This window comes from Heloderma suspectum, chromosome 10 (assembly GCF_057233095.1).
Source record: "Heloderma suspectum isolate Gila_16-S chromosome 10, 16-S_ref, whole genome shotgun sequence".
Lineage (NCBI taxonomy): Eukaryota > Metazoa > Chordata > Lepidosauria > Squamata > Helodermatidae > Heloderma > Heloderma suspectum.
In genome coordinates this window covers 39,838,237-39,857,107 of record NC_139467.1, presented here as the reverse complement: position 1 = coordinate 39,857,107, position 18,871 = coordinate 39,838,237, and the positions used below count along the sequence as shown (strand labels likewise).

The 18,871-nt window shown below is 45.7% G+C and overlaps 1 protein-coding gene across 2 annotated transcripts in view; it reads right to left on the bottom strand.

Annotated features, from left to right (window-relative positions):
* Nucleotides 1-18,871, bottom strand: part of CSMD2 (CUB and Sushi multiple domains 2) — a 916,430-nt gene that overhangs the window by 579,744 nt on the left and 317,815 nt on the right. For both annotated transcript variants that reach the window (XM_084814421.1, XM_084814422.1), the window contains exon 5: nucleotides 5,027-5,234. In XM_084814421.1, coding sequence (XP_084670547.1) covers nucleotides 5,027-5,234 — 208 coding nt within the window. The remainder of the gene's footprint in view (nucleotides 1-5,026; nucleotides 5,235-18,871) is intronic.

The following is an 18,871-nucleotide window of genomic DNA, read 5'->3' as shown; positions in this document are numbered from 1 at the left end:
CACCCTTAGCCAACCTGGTGCCCTCCAGATGTGCTGGACTACAGCTCCCAGTATCCTCCACTCAGCCATGCTCCTAAAGCTGACTCCACACCTGCCTAAGGCCCAGAACTCATAGTCTGCCTTTCTCAATGTCCGTAATACTCTGGAACAAGAGTTTGGGTCTTGAAAATGTCAGCAGTAAGCAGGGGAGGCCAGTGGGTCCAATGTCAGTGGGGTGGTGAATCTGCTCCGGGTTTCACTCAGAACCAGTCAGAACTCTAAAGGAGCTCTCCAAGGTGTGAAGCAGAGTTCTGATTGGTTCCTGCTGAAACTTGGATTCATTGTCCCACTGACATCGGAGCCACCAGCCTCCACTGGCAGTAATTGAGACCCCAGGATCTCCATCAGTAAGTGAGACCCCCTAAGGCTCTCTATCACCAAACTTCCAACAGAGACTCTCTCTCCTTTTCTTCCTTGTGCCGCACTTCTTTTCCAGTCATATGGACAGTGAAGACTACTTAAAAATTTCATGTTAGTGTCACACTCGTATGCATTTGCCACCCATTCGATTCTGCTAGATTGTCCTCACCATTTATGAACAAAGCGGCTACAGGGCTGGTTTACCAATGCCCATATCCACCCTTCTGCAGCAAATCAGCCTGCAAAACTGGGGGCCATTTGTGTGGGAGGAAGGTACATAAAATGTGTGTGTGGGGGGCACAAACCTTATCGGTGGTTATGGAAAGCATTTCTCCCAGTGGTAGCCAATTGCTTTCTCCATAACTGTCATGGCATAGCATCGCTCCGAGTTGAACTGGAGGGAGGGGAATCTGGTGGCCATTAGCCCTCCCAGGGGAATGCTGCTGACACTGGTAAGGCCCCCATTTCACCACCCCTAATCACCAAAATCCCTCCTCCCCAGCTTAGCCACCTGTGAATTTGGCTGAATCCTACTCACTGGCTGCTTATTATGCCACAGTCATGTCCACGGCTACAGCAGCGTATTATCTGAGCAGCCCCCCAATCCCTCAAAGGACCAGTGTCTGAAGAACACGTATGCACACATCACCAAGAATACACCTCTGGCTTGGACCCTAAGGAGTGCCATCTGTGCCAGTCCCTTTCAAAGAAAGGAAGCAAGGACAGCAGCTCTGGCCAAAATGCAAGGACTGCCCTCTTGTACCACTGAGGATTATTTACCACAGAAATAAAGAGCAACAAAACTGTGATTACAGGAGGAGATTGGTTTATTTTGCTCTAAGCAGATGGAGCCTATGTTATTTTAAGACTCTCGCATGGATGATTTTGTGCATCTTTTATTCTGGGTATCTCTCAGCCACAGTGACTTGTAACACAGGAGGCAGAGAGAGAGACAGAGAGAGAGAGAGAGAAAGGGGTGACAAAAAGATAATTGTGTCACTAGCAGCCATAAGGAAGACCTTGTCTTTGGAGAGATTGCATTTCCACCTTCGATGTAATGCCCCAGAGTCCTACAACTGCAGAAGGCTAAATAGAAGCCCTGACAATCACCCTTGCCAGTGGCACAAGCATCTAGCATAAGAACATAAGAGGAACCCTGATGGATCAGACCAAGGGTCCACCTAGCCCAATATTCTGTTCACACAGTGGCCAACCAGCTGCCCATGGGAAACCCACAAGCAGGACATTTGTGCAACAGCACCCTCCTGCCCATGTCCCCCAGCAACTGGTGCATGCTGCCTCTGATACTGGAGGTAGCATAGAGCCATCAGGACCAGCACCCATTGATAGCTTTATCCTCCATGAATTTGCATAACCCCTTTTTAAAGCCACTCAAAGTGGTGGTCATTACTGCATACTGGTATGTGGGAGATCAAGGCCCAAGTGACCCATCAGAAGAAACACATAATTGCCACGGTTGTCTGACGTCTCTTCCCTCTGTCTCCTCATCTGTGATTTTGTTCAATATGACTTCATCACCATCCGAGCTTCCCTGCCCACTCTACTTCCCTCCCCTCCCCTTTCCAGAACAGTGTTTTAAAATCCCTGCATTGGGTTCTTCCTCAAGATGTATACGTGTTGCCTTTATCATCCCCCACCCCACCCATTTCCTTTGCAATTAGGGATGCATGGGTTTTGTTGAATCTGTTCTCTCTGTGTTCTGTGGATCGCTGGGTGGTTTTTCTTCCCTTGTGTACTCATTGAAAGAACTGGATACCCCCTCCCTTCCAAAAAGTATGCAAAAAAGTCTGCCCCAAGTTATGTAACTGTTGCTGGCACGTAACATTTTGCACATTTTTCTTAGCTCAGCCTAAAATTAGGGATGTACGGATTTTGTTTAATCTGTTCTGTATGTGTTTTGTGGATTGCCAGGTGTCTTCCCTTCCATCGTGTGCTCACTGAAAGAACTGGTTTACACACACACACACACACACACACACACACCGCTTCAGAAAAGTCTGCAAAAAAGTCTGCCACAATTTATGCAACTTCTGCTGGCATGTAACATTTTGCACATTTTTTCTTAGCTCAGCCTAAAATCAAAGAGCAGAGTGAGCAAACAAAGAGGGCCATCACAGTGGAGACTGAGGAGAGATCAGAGATATACACTGAAGTGGGAAACTACCACTTGCATCGTTCGCATGGGAATGTGTTGCTGAGGTGCCGAAGTCATGTCGGACGTAGTGCTAGAGGATGGTGGCTGCGCATGGGTCACAATGCCTAGCAGGGCCCTTGTCTCTGGAAACCGGAAAACTTCCTCTGAAGGAAGTTTGTAGCCCCTGGACTCAGCGCTGCACCAAATACTGATGAAAGCTTATGTCGTGTGCCTTGTTTACTTGTATGTAAAAATACCAAAGTCGCCTATTGTTCTGGGTCCAGTTCCGAGGGGCCACATTGACAACTCTTGATTCCACCACATCTTGGTAATAAACATCTGCTCAAAGAGAAGTCGGTGTCTGTTCTCTGGCCGAGCCCAGCAGAAAATTCTGCAACAATACTCTCTGATTATTATTATTTTTAATGGTGTATATGTTAGCAGATTTTCCTGCAACTTTCAGACGTTTGAACAATTAAATTTGCATATGCTTCTGGAAAAAAAGAAAAAATGTTCTGTAAAACTGCACAACTCGGAATGTAGTGATCTGCTGTGGAATCCATGAGTAGGTTCCTAGAAGCCTGAAATCATTTGAATCTGTTGTGTATTTCTCCGAGGTAGAATGGAGGCAGAATGGAGGTAGAATGGAGGCAGAATGGAGGCAATTTCAGAGAGGTCATGGTGGTGTTGCAATGGGAAGGGGGCTTGAGTTACCCACTGGCGTCTGAGCTGAAGTTCAGAACAAATCTAGCAAGTTCACCGCCACTCCTTTAAATGTTAAAGACAGCAATACTTTTCACCCTAATCACATTTACCATGCAAAAAAGCAAGGTTACAGATGGCTTCATCCAAGATTTTAAATTCTACTTAGCCAGCCCTATGTAATGGAAATTGCTAGCAAGGGCACATATCAAAGACAGGAACTCACTACAGTAAAGCTTAACCAAGCTATCAAAAAGTATGCAGAGATTTCTCATTACCACACACTTTTAAAAGATCTTAATAGTGGCTATAACAGCTGCAAATGGTGATCATGAAATCTTCCCTTTGAGTAGAAAACTTTAGTGCTCCATGGATGTCACCCTGAATTTAATTTCACAGTTAAAATCATATGTGCACAGATTTAATTATCTATGTACATCATTGCTGGCTTTACAGAACATCTGAATTTCCTGCAAGGCTGGCTCCACAAACTCCTACACAAAAGCAGCAAAGATTCTAACAATTCTGGGCCCAGCCTAGGGACTGGCGGATTCCCTTCCTGCTGGTCTGGGTGGGAATCCGCCCGTAGGGGGAGGCGATCCGTCCCTCCCCCCAGAATCCGTCGGAGCTGGCCGCTGGCTCCATATTGCTGGCAATACGGCCGGCCACCATTGCCATGCCGTATCGCTGGCTAAGTGAGGACTAACTCAGGGTGCAAATGGCGTAGTGGACGCCATTTGTGGCCATAAAGCTGTTAGATTAACCTAAATGCAGCTGTAAATGGCAATGGTGGCTGGCCATATCGCCAGCGATGTGGAGCCAGCGGCCGGCTCTGCGGGATTGCCGTGAGGAGGAGCCAGCTCAGACCGGATTCTGGAGGGAGGCAAAGGTAAGTGCTCCATTCCGCCATGGACTCCAGAGGCCAGATTCTTTGGAATCCGGCCTCCTTGGGGTCCATGGTGGAATTCTCCACCATCCCTAACCCAGCCTACTGAAGAGACTGCCTCAATCCCTTAGGTCCATTGCAAACTTTAAGACCAAGAATGCTCTTTTTATGTATAACATCGAACAGTCCAATTTAAGTCCACAAGCCTGCACACTCAGTGCCTGACCCTCAGGTTTGGAATTTTCTTACCCTGGGGATTCACCCAAGCCTAAACCTGTACCTCTCCCATTAAACTATGCAAATCACATTTATTCGAACTAGCTTACATTGGTAAAATAGTTATCATACTGTTAACCACCCTGAATCCTTGTGAGTTATTCATTCATATACATACATATACATACATAAATACATTCCCCTTTCTTCATAGGATGCATGTCCATATACCTCTTTCACCCACCACTGTGTACCTTGCAGTGGTGGTGACACCAGGCTCCTCCCAGTGTACTCCTCCTCTCTACACGCCCAAGCAGGCAACACCTGGGAGAAGCACAATCCAACATTCATCCCTGGCTCCAAAACCAAATCGCCAAAACGCCTGCTATTTCAGGGAATCAGGGTGTGCGTGTGCATGTGGCTTAACCCTAGTGCAGATACAACCCGAGTTCCTCTGGAGATAACTCCCATTCTGTGCGCAAAGAATCACAGCTCTGCATAAAGTCACCCATCCTCATTGCATTTTATACAACTGTTTTAAAGACATTACCCCCAACTGCTCCTCATTTAGGCAGCTCATGCTCATTTTACAGGCCAGCGGTTGTGTGATAAGCTAGCAGAAAGGGCAGACCACCTACAACGATATAAGGATGTAACAGCCCTCTTACCATAGGGAGGAACCCTCCGTTCCAGTGACCTCTAAAAAGTCGTATTCATCCTCTAATTGGAAATCCAGGAACACCAGAGCGATGGTGTCCCCAGGCTCTGCTAGAATGGTCCATGTGCAGTCGGCATTGTTGCTGTACTCCGAAGGATAATGGGGGGTTGAAATAATTCCACTTTGCCCCCGAAGCGTCCCGCCACACGCATCATCAGCTGAAAGGCAAAGAAAGACAAAGGTGAGCTAGTGGTGCTTTGCTGAAAAAGACAAATGCCAAACGGAGCTGAAAGATTCTTTTTATGTATCTATGTATTAATACATAGCACAACTTTTTGTTCACTCCATTTCGACCCCCTAAATATTATCCGATTGAGTTTGGAATGGTCTCAAATTAAAGCTGCCAATGCCTAGATTTGCAGAAAAATAATCACACCCCTGAAAATAAATTGACAGTTGTGCAATTAATTGTTAAAGTTTATTATAAACTTATATTTGCACTGTGGAGCTGAACAGGTATGCAATACACGATTGCATGCATTCACTATTGGTGTCTAAAATTGCCCCAAAATAATTCCATTTTTAGAAACTAGATGAAACATCGATAATTAAATGTTGAAGTTTTTAATTTAGACACAGTCTCACTTCTCACGGTATTGCGATGCCATTACCTTGCAAAGCCGATTTATGTATGCTCCCCACCATTGCTAATGCTTCCCGTGTTACCTCAGTCAAAACCTGTCTGGCACTTTCCCCCACCACATTCTGGTGGGGGAAAATGCTCTGACCCCACCACATTCCAGCAGTGGGTGGGGTCAGAGCCAAAAGTGGGTGGAGCCAGAGACAAAAGTGGGTGGAGCTACAGAAGTGACTCTTAATTTTGGCCAGCATGCAACGGGGAAAAAAGACATTTGCATCCAGGCGTTCTTCTTCCTCAACGTGTGTGAACCCCTCCTTTGTAATTAGACAGAATCAATAATTTTCATTGTTGTAAATAATATTGGTAACCTGGAGTAGGGGCAATGAACAGGCACGGCCTCAGAAGAGCCTTGATGTCTGGATTCGGACGACTGGAGGTCTGCATTTGGCCCACAGATCAGAGGTTCTGCATCCCTAACTCAACTGCTTGCTACAAGATGTATGCCAGGGGTGTTGAGGGCCGAATTACATTCCAGAAAAGCTCTTAGGGTAGGGATGTCAGAGAATTCCGCCACGGATCTCGGTGAGGCCAAATGCCAGTGCATTCGGCCCCCTAAAATCCTTGGTGGAATGAAGCCCCACCACCACCCCGTGAAAGGCGCGCGAAACAGGACACCTATCTGCTGCCGTTCATGCTGCTCTGCGAATGGTGGCTGCATCCGCCAATCGTTTCTTCATTATAGCTGTGATAGGCTATGTAAATACTTATGTAGCCTATCACGGCTAACGCAGGGACGCCATTTGCGACCCTGCGGAAGCTGTTATAGGGATGTCGGAGAATTTCTCCATGAATCTCTGGGAGGCTGAATGCCAACGCATTCGGCCCCCCGAAAATGGTGGAGAAACGGTCTGCCACCCCCCTGCCACCCCCTCGGCATGGGACTTACCTTTGTTGAATGTCTCTGGCGGCGGTGGCTCGCGGCTGCGGTTTGGCGGTGGCGGCCAGTCTTCCGACCAGCCGCCGCCGCCGCCATTTCCAAGGTGAAAAAAAATGTTAGAGCGTTGCCCTTATTTTCGCCGTAGTCTATGTAAATGTTTACGTAGACTACACGTGCCCAAATAAGTAACGCAAATGGCTGCGCCCATGGGCACTGCTATTTGCATACGCGTTTTTTCCCCCCCAAAGTCAGCCGTGATAGGCTACGTAAGGATTTATGTAGCCTATCACAGCTGACTGCAGGGATGCAAACGGCGGCGGCTACAGCCGCCGTCATTTGCGTCCCGGCAGGAGACGAGATTCGCGGCCAGAGGGATGGGGCGCCTCCCACCCTGCCCAGAATTTCAGGGGGAGGGATGGAGCGCCTCTCCCCCACCGCGAAGCAAGCTGCGGGACCAGGTAAGGGACTTTCGTCCATTCCTAGAGGCTGCGTAAGTACTTACGTAGCCTATCACGGGAAAAAAAGGGGAATGCAAATGGCGGTGGCTACGGCGGCCGCCATTTGCATTCCCTTTTTTTTTTGGCTGTGATAGCCTACGTAAATTTTTACGTAGCCTATTATGGCAAAAGAGAGGGGCGGAAATGGCGTAGTGGCTGCCATTTGCGCCCATCTCTTTTGCCGTAATAGGCTACGTAAATATTTACGTAGCCTATCATGGCCAAAAAAAAGGAACGCAAATGGCGGCCGCCGTAGCCGCTGCCATTTGCGTTCACTTTTTTTTGGGGGGGGGGGTGATAGGCTACATAAATATTTATGTAGCCTATCATGGCAAAATGAATGTGTGTTTTCAAATTTAACAATACAGTAAATAACTTGACGTCAGATATCAGTAAGAACATCCATACATCTTTATCTTGTTCATTGTTACATTCCACTGTGTTGCTTGTCTGATATCTCATCTTTATTAGTTTATACTCTGTTAGCCCAGTAAGGAAAATAAAAGGAAAGGTTTCTCCTGTGCAAGCACCGAGTCATTGCTGACTCCTAGAGAGACACCGCTTGCGCTGGCGTTTTCATGGCATACTATAGCGGGGTGGTTTGCCATTGCCTTCCCCAGTCGTGACTACCTTTCCCCCAGCAAGCTGGGTACTCATTTTACCGACCTCGGAAGGATGGAATGCTGAGTCGACCTGAGCCGGCTACCCGGGACCCGGCTTCTGCTGAGATCAAACTCAGGTCATGGAGAGAGATTCGGTTGCAATACTGCTGCCTACCACTCTGCACCACACAAGGCTTTTTTTTAGCCCAATAAATCTTTCTGTAAAAGACCATGTGACTGTGGTGGTTGATTTACCTCTTTATCATAAACTTCATGAAATCCCACCAAGTTGTGTTGAAGTTGTCCCCTTTGTAGGGATGGATGGACTCACCTCTGTCTGCGCTGCCACCCCAGCTGCTGAGGTTCACAAAATTTTTCTCAAAATGCCAACTCAGGTTTTCTCATAAATGTATATAAAAGGCGGTTGTAAACGGGCCATTTACACAATGTTACAGGTAGAAATGAACCATTTATGCCTGTAACGTCGCATAAGTGGCCCCTTTAATGGTGGCTTGCTGAGGGAACGGGTGGCTGCCGGGCACTCACAGACCGCATGGTGGCTCAGCCAGTGGGCTCAGTAAGCAGGGCAGCTTAAGTGGGTTCTGGGAGGCTGAATAGGGGGGAGTCTGCCAGACTCCACCCCCCTCTCGGACTCCAGCAACATCCCTACCCCTTCTGACACATTTCTGTATGCCCTTGGTGTGTTGGTTAACTTTTCCATTAGAGCTATCGGCCATAATCTGAGTCTCCATTATTGAATAGTTGGACCATGTGTGCTTTTCCAACTCCTCATTATTTCCACCCTTGCTACTACCCAAAAGGATGCCAGAGAGCCTCGTTTTTTTACTTGCTTGTTGTCATTGCCCTATATGTACCTCCCCTTTCTTTTTCATCATCCTGTCAACAGATAGGGAGTATTCAAGGGGTCTGCCTGACCCAGCTCATCAAGGGAGGGAGCGGGCAGGGGCAATTGAGTACACAGCAACAGAGTCCTTTTGTTGTTCAATCCAGTGAGCAATCCTGACCAGGAAACTTTTAACATGGTCTGGGAATAATATATCATTTGACTCCACCCCCTCTGGCCTATTGGTGTAAGACTGGCTTCCTTGCCAGGCTTCATGCAAACTCCACTTTTCATCACAGCTGTGTGCTGCCACATGAGCTGCCAGGGTGGGGACAAAATATCCGACTCCCCCCACCAAATCTTCCACCCCCACTGTAATTTATGGTGAACCACTGGGGGAGCCATTTGACTGAAGGGTGGTATACACATATGCTAAATAAGTAAACACGCACATTGAGAAATGGGGGGTGATTTGGCTATTTTCGGGGGTTGGTGTGCAATTTTCAAACTGGGTGGGGGCATATGTGATTGTTGGGGAAAGGGCACTGGAGCTCCTTGAAGCTCCATTCAGCTGATGGCCACCATTTTCGTTTTTTCCGGAATTATCTGTTTTGAAGGGTTTTCTGGGAAAAATAAATGGTGGCTGCAGTGGGCACTCTGAGATAGTCAACTGAAACCGCAAGGGACTTCAGTGAGTCCCCCTGCATCAGTAATTGCATATCTCATACCCCTGAAAATATGAGAGAGGATAGGCACGTTTTGTCCCTTCTTCCAACCCCCCCTCTAATTTGGGCTGAACTTCCCAAACTGCCTAGCCCTAGCATGACCTTTCATTAACTAAGGTTATTGGCATCTATAGATGCACCAGGTTTGCTGGATAAATATTTCAGACAAGGACAATTTCAGATCCACCAAGTTTGCTGGATAAATATTTAAGAAAAAATGGTTAAAATAACAAGCTTTGTCAGAAAACATTTTTAACAGGTTTTTACAGGTTTACAGGAAGGATTTCTTTGGGAATGAATGATAACTTCCAGCTGAAATGGACTAAGCATATGCTATTTCAGGAATTAATTTTGTCCTAAACAGCTGCAGCTCTGTCTTCAGTTTAAGTAGTTCACAGAACCAGGTTTGTTTGTTTCTTTGCTTAAGTTATAGGAGCTTCTGAACAAATATGAACCCAACCAGCTTTCCTATGGGGAGTATGCACGGTATGGCTGTATTTGGACAATCACATCTCTCATACGCTCTGTCCTCACATCACCCCTCCACTCCTCCTTTCTTGGCATGTTGTGATAAGCCAAGAAGTCTTAAATTAATTATAGTTTCCCATGTTGTCCCAACTGGGAAACCATGCTTACCAGGTTTGGAACAAGCCAGGATTTGAAACCATGATCTGAAGTTGGTTGAAGATCCTGGCTTGTTCTTAGACCATTAGCCAGTTTCCTGGTCTGGACAAAATGGGGAACTCTGGTTAATTGACTCCAAGCAGTTGTGGCATGCTGGGAAGGCAGGAGGGAAAGTGCTGTGAGGACCACGTCTTATTCAAACACTTGCTTATTAAGTCAAGATACAATTGCATTGATGTAGCTAGGGATGTGCATACAAGCAAAACTAGAGTCTGTCGAAGATCTCCAAATTCCACCTCAAAGCTCGTTCCAACTCATATACATATCAGATTGTGAAGTTTGTTTGTTTTATTGTTGCATGAAAATGTGTGCATATTTTGGGGTTATTTTTCAAAATGCATGCATCGATTGTGCACATCTTTAAAACGTATGCATTCTTATCTCACTGATTAAAGCGTATTTGTGTACATTTTTCCAAAGTATGAATTTTTTATGCACCCTTTTCAAAGGTACGCATGCGATCAAACACATTTGGGGGGGTCTGCAAATCACAGTGCAAGTTTGGAAATGTTTGAACAACAGAGGGGAACAACCCTGGATTTAATCTGGGGTATTAAATCCAGGGTTGTGGTGCTGACCAGGACCTAGTATGGGATGGGGGGCCAATCCGCGGAATTCTCCGCGGGGGGTGGTGGTGGAGAATTTCCCCACCAATTTCGGGGGGCCGAATGCGTTGGCATTCGGCCTCCCAGAGATTCGTGGAGAAATTCTCTGACATCCCTACATATTTTTCTACAGATTTATATGTGTAAATTTCAGGAAAGTAAAAAAAAATCATCTGAAAGTCCACAGACTCCGCACGGCCTGAGGGTGGCACTCTGCAGTAGATTCCGCAGGTTGAATTCTTAGAAATCCAAGCTCATTTTAATCCATCTCAAATTTCTCCAGCATCTCTAGGGACAATACACTAAATGTTATGTACTGAGGTAAATTATGTAAAGACTTATGTAAATATTTACGTAATTATTTGTGTATTTTTCTGCATGACGAAAAAAAAATTCTCATCCGTCTGTGGGCGGACGACATAATGAAAGACACCTGACAATCCACAAAACACAGACAGAGCAGCGTACATCCCTAATGGTCAGCCTATTGACTGTAAAGCATGCAGATCATCCCTGGTGAAAATCCTCTCTCAGCCGGAAGCTCTCTAAGGGACTATAGTGCCCCTTGTTCTCTCTGATCTCATTCATAAAAGAGAAAACTAACAAGAAGTCCGGAATGGACTTGCACACAATTTGTTGTTAAACACACAAAGAAAATTGTTCATAATTATTCCATCTAGATGGCCCAAACCTATTACTCAACACTTGCTATTGGATCTTTGTTGGAAACGGCAGAAAAAGCCAGAACGAAAAAGGACAGACAAGTGATAGACTTAGGGCACAACCCTATACATGTTTAGACAGAAAAAGTCCTACAAGTTGTAAGATTTTTTCTCTCTAAATATGCAAAGGATTGAGTCCTTAGATGGTTTCTGCATAAACTGTCATTTCTCAGTATTTTGTTCAATTTTAGTGATTTGTATTGAATTCTCTCTTCTAAGGACATGTTGGACCCCCCCCCCCTTAAATGATCTGCTTCATTTAAATTTACGAGGGTCTTCTTTGGTTATATTTAGTTTCTTTTTCTTTACATTATACAGACAAAATACCCAGCTGTATATATGCCAAACCGGCATCTATAACAACTAAATTTTAATGGCCTATGGCTAAAAACAATAACAACTGATTGATTTGACTGGCTTCCCAGAATGCAATAATGCACATTAAAAAAAAGAGAAGAACACAAATGTCTTTAACATTTCTCTCTACTCTCCATATTTAAACGTACATGATGTTAGCAACCACAAAATATAGCCTTCAGTGGACAGAATCACGGAGAAATATACCTTTTCCTGTAACTACTTGACAACAGAGTCCTCTCTCCCACCACATGTTATGGCTAAGAATGACAGCATGTCATTTTCTTGCTGCATTAGGCATATGTGAGGGTTGAGCCAGGCACTGGGAATCAGGAGAGAATGGGAGTTTTGCCAGTGAGTCCATGCGGAGGAATGAAACAAAACGCAGGCCCAAAGAACACACTGAAACACACCAGTGGAAGGAACACAGTTGTTGCTCGGACAAAGTCCCAGCTCAAACAGGAAGTCCTTTATAGTCCTCTGCTGTCTAAAAGGGCCAATGACTAGACTCTGTAGGTAGGGGCAGACCAAAGCTTGATTGTCCAGTGCTCCAGTCTCTGGCTCAACACTTGGATCAGATGCACACAGAGATGAGAGTTCCAGTTCTACCCAAAGTACTTCCTGGCAGCGTATTCCTCATGGCACAAGTTCTTTGTTCAGTCCAATTCAGCTTCAGCCTAACTTCTATCACTTCCATCACATAGTGCCATTTTTCTCCTTGTGAACAAGATCTTGCCTGCACAGCTCTCTCCCTCAAATACGCACAATTTCTTGTGATAGGCAGGTGTGCATCAGTTGGCAGCAGTTCCTGTTCCAGCAGAAACTTTATTGTTTGGGAGGTGAAAAACCCGACATAAAATATTGTCTGCACAACTCCGTCAAGATTCATTTTTGCAGTATTTTATCAATACACATCTGCATTTGTATGCCATGTGTTGATAGAGCAGAGCAACTGAGCTAACTTGGTGTGATTATCCATGCAGTTGTGTCAAGGTCGATTGTGTGTCATGCCCCCACCCCACCTCCCGTGTGCATTTGTTCATCAGTTAAACGCCAGTGTTTACTACACCCAGTTAATACACCCAAGTGCATATGTGCATCAAGAGTGCAGTAATGGTTGGGGGGAGGTATGCAAGAGTCCTGAAAGAACAGGAAGCTCTGACATACTGCACATGCTTGCATTTTGGAACTTTACCAATTATCCTGGTCCGAGCTACAATACAGGAGGAGTGGAAAGCAGCTGTTCTGTTCCAAGTGGTGCTAACAGTCAGAAGATAGTCCCAGCAGGAGTTGCAGTTGAAGACAAGAGTGCATGGGGTGGCGGGTGGGGCTTGGCTTGGCTTTTAAGGCAGCACCCTGTGCAGCTCCAAATGGTGCTCAGCCTGGAGGCTCATATGAGCAGGTTCTGATATTGCTTCAGCAGCAGACAGTTGAGACTGAGTCTTAAATAGGGCCGCAGTGCAGGCTGGCCGGCTGGCTCCACCTCCACCGAGTGAAGACGCTTGTGGTTAAACGGGCCCTGCCTGTTTTAGCAGCTATTGGCTCCGCCACCGTTGGGAGGCTTGTGGCCCTGCTGAGGAGTTTGCAGTGGAGTCCTTGGTCCCCAGAGATGGCAGTGCGACCACCCCAGCTATGAAAGTGGTGGCAAGGGGGGCTCCTCATGTGCTGGAAGTTCTGGGGGTGGGGTTGTCTGGGGCTGGTAGTGACGGAATTCACTCCCCCACCTCATCACCTCTTCAGAGTCCATGGCCTCAGGCCTTGAACATGGGGAGGCTGACCCTGGGGCTAATGGCACCAGTGGAGACAGAACTTCCAGAAGAATTCAGGAAAAGAATGGGGAAAGTCCACTAGACCCTAGCATGTGAATTACTTACAGTTAAACTTGAGAGGGCACTATTAGGATGCAAGAGAGGAGATGCGCTACACAAGAATAAATAGATAAATAAATAACACTTCTAAAAACACACACAACACATGTCAGTACAGCTGACAGCATTTACCATTCAGAAAGAGCATTGGATCCACTGCTTGCCACAGGTTATCTTCCTGTACAAGCTGACTCTATTAACGCAAAGCTATTAGAGCAAATAAAATAGGAGGATCAAGTGAAGAAAAACATGGGCAGGGAGATAAAGGGAAACCAAGAATTAATTTGACTTCCATTGTGGTGGCATGTCACTTTTGCATGTTCGAGTGCCATCAAAATGCTGCACTATTTATTGGGATGGAACCAGCAAAAGCCTGTTAACTTTACAATGCATGCTACAGAATGGCGTTTCAGATGCATTAGTCAAGGGGCTCTCTCAAGCTTTATGTTGTAAACACCTATTTATTTAAAGTGGTTCTGCAATCCCTTGGAAAAAAATGTGTTGTTATTAGGTTGGGTTTTCTTTTTTTAGGCCTTCCAGTTGAAGGTCACCTGGGAACTTATGTTGTGTCAAACCAATCTGCTCTGGATCTCAACTAAATGGCCTTTTAACTTTCTCTGTATATATAAGAAGCCTCCACCCCTTGCATGCCTTCCTCAGACTGAAGATGGAGAATGATTTGTAAGACCCAAAGCTATTCTTCTTGGGTTAATTTCATTTCTTGTAAGTGGAGCCCCACCCAGTCCCCACTTGGGCATATACACAGCTAGGGATGTATGAATCAGCAAAACATGAGCTTGCCAAAATTCTCCAAATTCCATCTCAAAGCTCATTCCAATTTGAATCCGTATCAGATTGCAAGTTTAGCTTTTTTTGCATGAAAATCCATGCGTATTTTGTGTGTATTTTCCCAAATGTACACATCAATTGTGCACATCTTTCAAATGTACACATTCTTTCATCAGTGCCTTGTTCCCAGTAATGCAAATAGTCTTAAAAAGATGCCAGCCAATAGATCTGTGGTGCATGAATGAAGCGTTGTCACTTAGAATTGAGGCTACTTTTGCAGCAAGGATGCAGTGGGTATACAGGGGAAGGGCACATGCAAAAGGTTCCAGGTTCAATCCAGGTAGGGCTGGGGGTGATTCTCTCCTGAAAGTCTGGAGAGCCTCTGCCAGTCAGTGTAGGCCTGAGGTCTCCCAGCTCGGTGCCCATGCACCCTCAGGTACCACCGTTGGAGCCTGCAGGGGCCTCCTTCCTCCTCCCAATCCTGATGATTTCAAAATGGTTTACCTTGGGTGGTGGCTGACTGCACCGGGAAGGGAAGGGCAAGCCTCCGAGCATAGCGTCTTCTTCTTCTCCTTTCTCCAGAATGCCTCTGGGCCCAGAGGCACTCTTAGCAACGTTGGGCAAGGGAAGGAAAGGGCATGGGAGCTGGGAGCTGGGCTTTGCTTTCCAGCCACCAGTTCAAAATCCTTTTAAAAACAAAAAAAGGAAGAGGAGGAAGGAAAGGGGTGGGGGCAAGAGATTCCTCTATTCCCTGGTAAGCCTGGAGGGCTGGCAAGGGCAGCAAGATGTGTTTGGGGCGGCGTTATCTGTTGCTGCTGCTTTGGCGGGGGGAGGGGTGCCCGGGTGTGTGTCTTGCCCGGGGTTTGGTTTTGTTAGGTGTTTGTTTTGCCCATTTCTGTGTGTGCTTTGCCTGTTTTGGGGTGTTTTGCAGCGGTGCTGCTGTGTGTGTATTTGTGTAAATGTTGTATATTATGGGGGGGTGTCTGTGTTTTTTAGGGTTACTGAGTTTTGGAGAGAGTGCCTGGGTGTGTGTCTTGCCTGGGGCTTTGGTTTGTTGTATGTGTTTTTCCTGTTTCTGTGTGTGCTTTGCCTGTTTTAGAATATTATAATAATAATAACAATAACAATAACAATACTAATAATAAATAATCCCATATTCCCTTCTGCTCTGCGGACCAGGTAAGGATAGAAGGCTAGTCCCCTAGTACTTATCCAGGCCTGGCCAATCCAGAGGCCTCATGCTGCCTGCCAATCATAGCCGCAGATGTTGTTTCACACTTTATTCCCTTCTGTCTCTGGGCTTGAGCAAACAACGCCCCACTTTGCTCACGGGGTTAGGTAGCAGCCCAAGGCTATGCAGTTTGTGGTTCAAGTCCCAGAGTCCCTGGTGCACGAGTGCTGACAGATTATTTTTGAAAAAGGACAGCTAACATACCAACGACTCAAAGCCAACGTGGACTTTCTTTAAGGCTTTGATTAAGGATAGATTTTTATTTCTGACCCTTATCTCAATGCGACGTCCTCTGTGGAAATCATCCCACAGCACTCCCTCAGAGTAAAATTATTGTCAGAACCAGACCTAAATTGGCATAAACCAGCTGGCTTTTTCTGGAGAATGGGCTCCTTTGTTCTTGAAACTTTAATTAAAAAATCCTTTTAAAATATTAACAGCTTCCAATGTCAAATAATAACCATTTGTTAACATTTCTCCTAACTCGATGAGCTTAGTTTTAAGTTATTGTTACAGCATATCAAAATGCCTGTCAACAAGCCAGAACACACACACACACACACATACACACACACACACACACACACACACATTTTGAGCACATTGTGAGCACACTGCATTTCAAGCAACTGCTTGAGTTATATAATAGGCCAGGACATTTTTAATGAGATAATGCATATTTGATACGCTTAAAAAACAGCATTACAAATGTTCTCAACTTTCTTTCAGCTGGCTTCCTGAGTCTGTGCCCAACTGCCAAGCGGAGTCATAAACCCATCAGCTCCGCTTAAATCCAGGAAACAAACTAGCAATGGTTGTTTGCTCAGCAGACGTTGGCCTTGCAGTGGGAGCGGCACTAGGTTTTTTCTTCTTTGCTCCAGAGAGTTGAAGATGGTGTGATGAAGACTCTGTAGGCTCAGTAAGTTACAGGGTGGCCACTTCTGAATTGCTAAAAAAAGAGGAATCGCATCACCCAAAAAGAGGGCAGAAGAGAACACAAATTTGCCTAAAATGTGCTTTTGAAATTCATATGTATAGATGCAAATGCAAAATAATTATTATAATTTAAATAAAAATACATTACATCTCACCGCAGTGTGGATGACTGTAACCAGGTGACATATGTGTAGGGATGTGCAAATCAGTAGAACTTGCACTCACCAAAGTTCTCCAAATTCCATCTTGAAGCTCATTCCGACTTGAGTCCATATCAGATTGCAAACTTTGCTCCCCCCACTTTTTGCATGAACATTTGTGCACATTTCTCTGCATATTTTTCCAAATGTGCACATCAGTTGTACACAGCTTTAAAATGTACACATTCTTGTCCCATGGATTAAAGCGTATTTGTGTGCATTTTTCAAAAGTATGTATTTTGTCATGCACATTTTCCAGCTGTATGCATGCTGCTGAATGCATTTTTTTGGTCCGCAAATCACATTGCAAGCTCGGAAATGTACGGACTTTGAATGTAGATTGCGTCCGAGTCTGACACAATCTGGAAGATGAGAACTGGGTAAAATCCTGATAAAAAACAAACTGAAATTAATTTACTATACATTCCTACCTGTGTGCCTGCCTGTTCAGTCTGGTTCAAATAGAGGAGAGGCCTCTGTAAAGGAGGACACATGGCCACCCAAGGCCTGGAGCCCATCCTTGAACCACTTCAGCTCTTTGGGAAGTACAGGTCTCCCAGGGCCCTGGTAGCTTCCCAAGATCTTTGCCTTGCTCCACAGTGTTGTCATTGTTTCGTGGGGTGAGGGGTGGGGTAAGTTGCCAACTCAGGTTTAATATAGGTGTATTTGTATTACTTCTGGAAACTTCAGCGTTCCCCCTCGTATTTCTCAGTGGCCCCATTTCAGCTCAATTGGCTCTATGTCTGTCGGCATTTGCTGCCTCAGTTTGCTGTTAGAGAGACCAATGCCTAACTGGAAGCTTCATCTTCAGAGCTACAATATAACATTGGGTGGGATGAGACAACAGGAGATGGTGGTTGCTACCATGCCCTTCTTGTGGGCTTCCCAGAGGCATCTGGTTGGCTACGGAGGGCTCCATTTTCAATTGTACACATTTCTGGACTCATGCACCCATTGAATAAAAGCATGTTTGTGTGCATTTAGGAAATGGATACATTTTTCTTTGCACATTTTCCAGATGTGTGCATGTTGTCGAACACTGCAGAGTTGGAAATGTATAGATTTCCAGCCGCAAAGTGTGTTTGGGTGGTTCCAGCACATGCGGGTGGTTTAAATCTATTTTTTAGACACCTCAATGGAGCAAATTTCTCACACATCTCCAGTGTGGGATGGGAAGTACTTTGGACGTTCCTGTTTTGCCATTTGGATTTGGCCACTCTGAGTCTGAGCTCCTTGAAGAAACAGATTAGATAAACTGTTGAAGTTGGAGTTTGGTTGTTTTATTTATCTGGAGACTCCTGCTTTGCATTGGCAATGGTTTTAACAAGGCAGCAACACGTTTCAGGGAGCTGACCTCCAATTGCCCAAGTTAATGAAAATGATTATTTTCTCAATTCTGCTTGGATTGAAAGGCTAAATGTAATACTCTCTGAGAGCCTTTGAGTTCCTGAGCGGATGCTTGGAGACTAACTGCTACATCACCCGAGGTGCCTGCAGTTCTGGTCTAGAGCAAGCTAATAATGACATTAACGCTTTTATTTATTTTGCAATTTAAAGCATTTGTATACTGCCCTTAATCAAAGGATGTCATGGCAGTTTACTGTCATGAACTGTCCAGAACTGTCACTTGAGGCACAGGTGAACTCAGTGGCACGGAGCACTTTTTATCAGCTTAGGCTGGTATACCAACTACGCCCTTATCTGGACAGAGATAGCCTAGCTACAGTTATCCATGCTCTGATAACTTCTCGTCTGGATTACTGCAATGCGTTATACGTGGGGCTGCCTTTGAAAACGGTCCGGAAACTTCAGCTGGTCCAAAATAGGGCAGCAAGATTGTTAACAGGGACTGGCCTGCGAGCTCATATTACGCCAGTACTTTTCCAGCTGCACTGGCTGCCAGTCCATTTCCGGGCCCGATTCAAAGTGCTGGTGTTAACATTCAAAGCCCTTAACAGCTTGGGGCCAGGTTACCTGAAGGATCGCCTCCTCCCATATGTGCCTGCCCGGACCTTAAGATCATCATCAGCGGCCCTTCTCCGTGAGCCCCTGCCAAAGGAAGTGAGGCGGGTGGCTACTAGGAGGAGGGCTTTTTCTGCTGTGGCACCCCAGCTCTGGAATGAGCTCCCTAGTGAGGTTCGCCTGGCGCCTACATTGTATTCCTTTCGGCGCCAGGTGAAGACCTTTTTATTTTCCCAGGCATTTTAGCTTTCTAAAT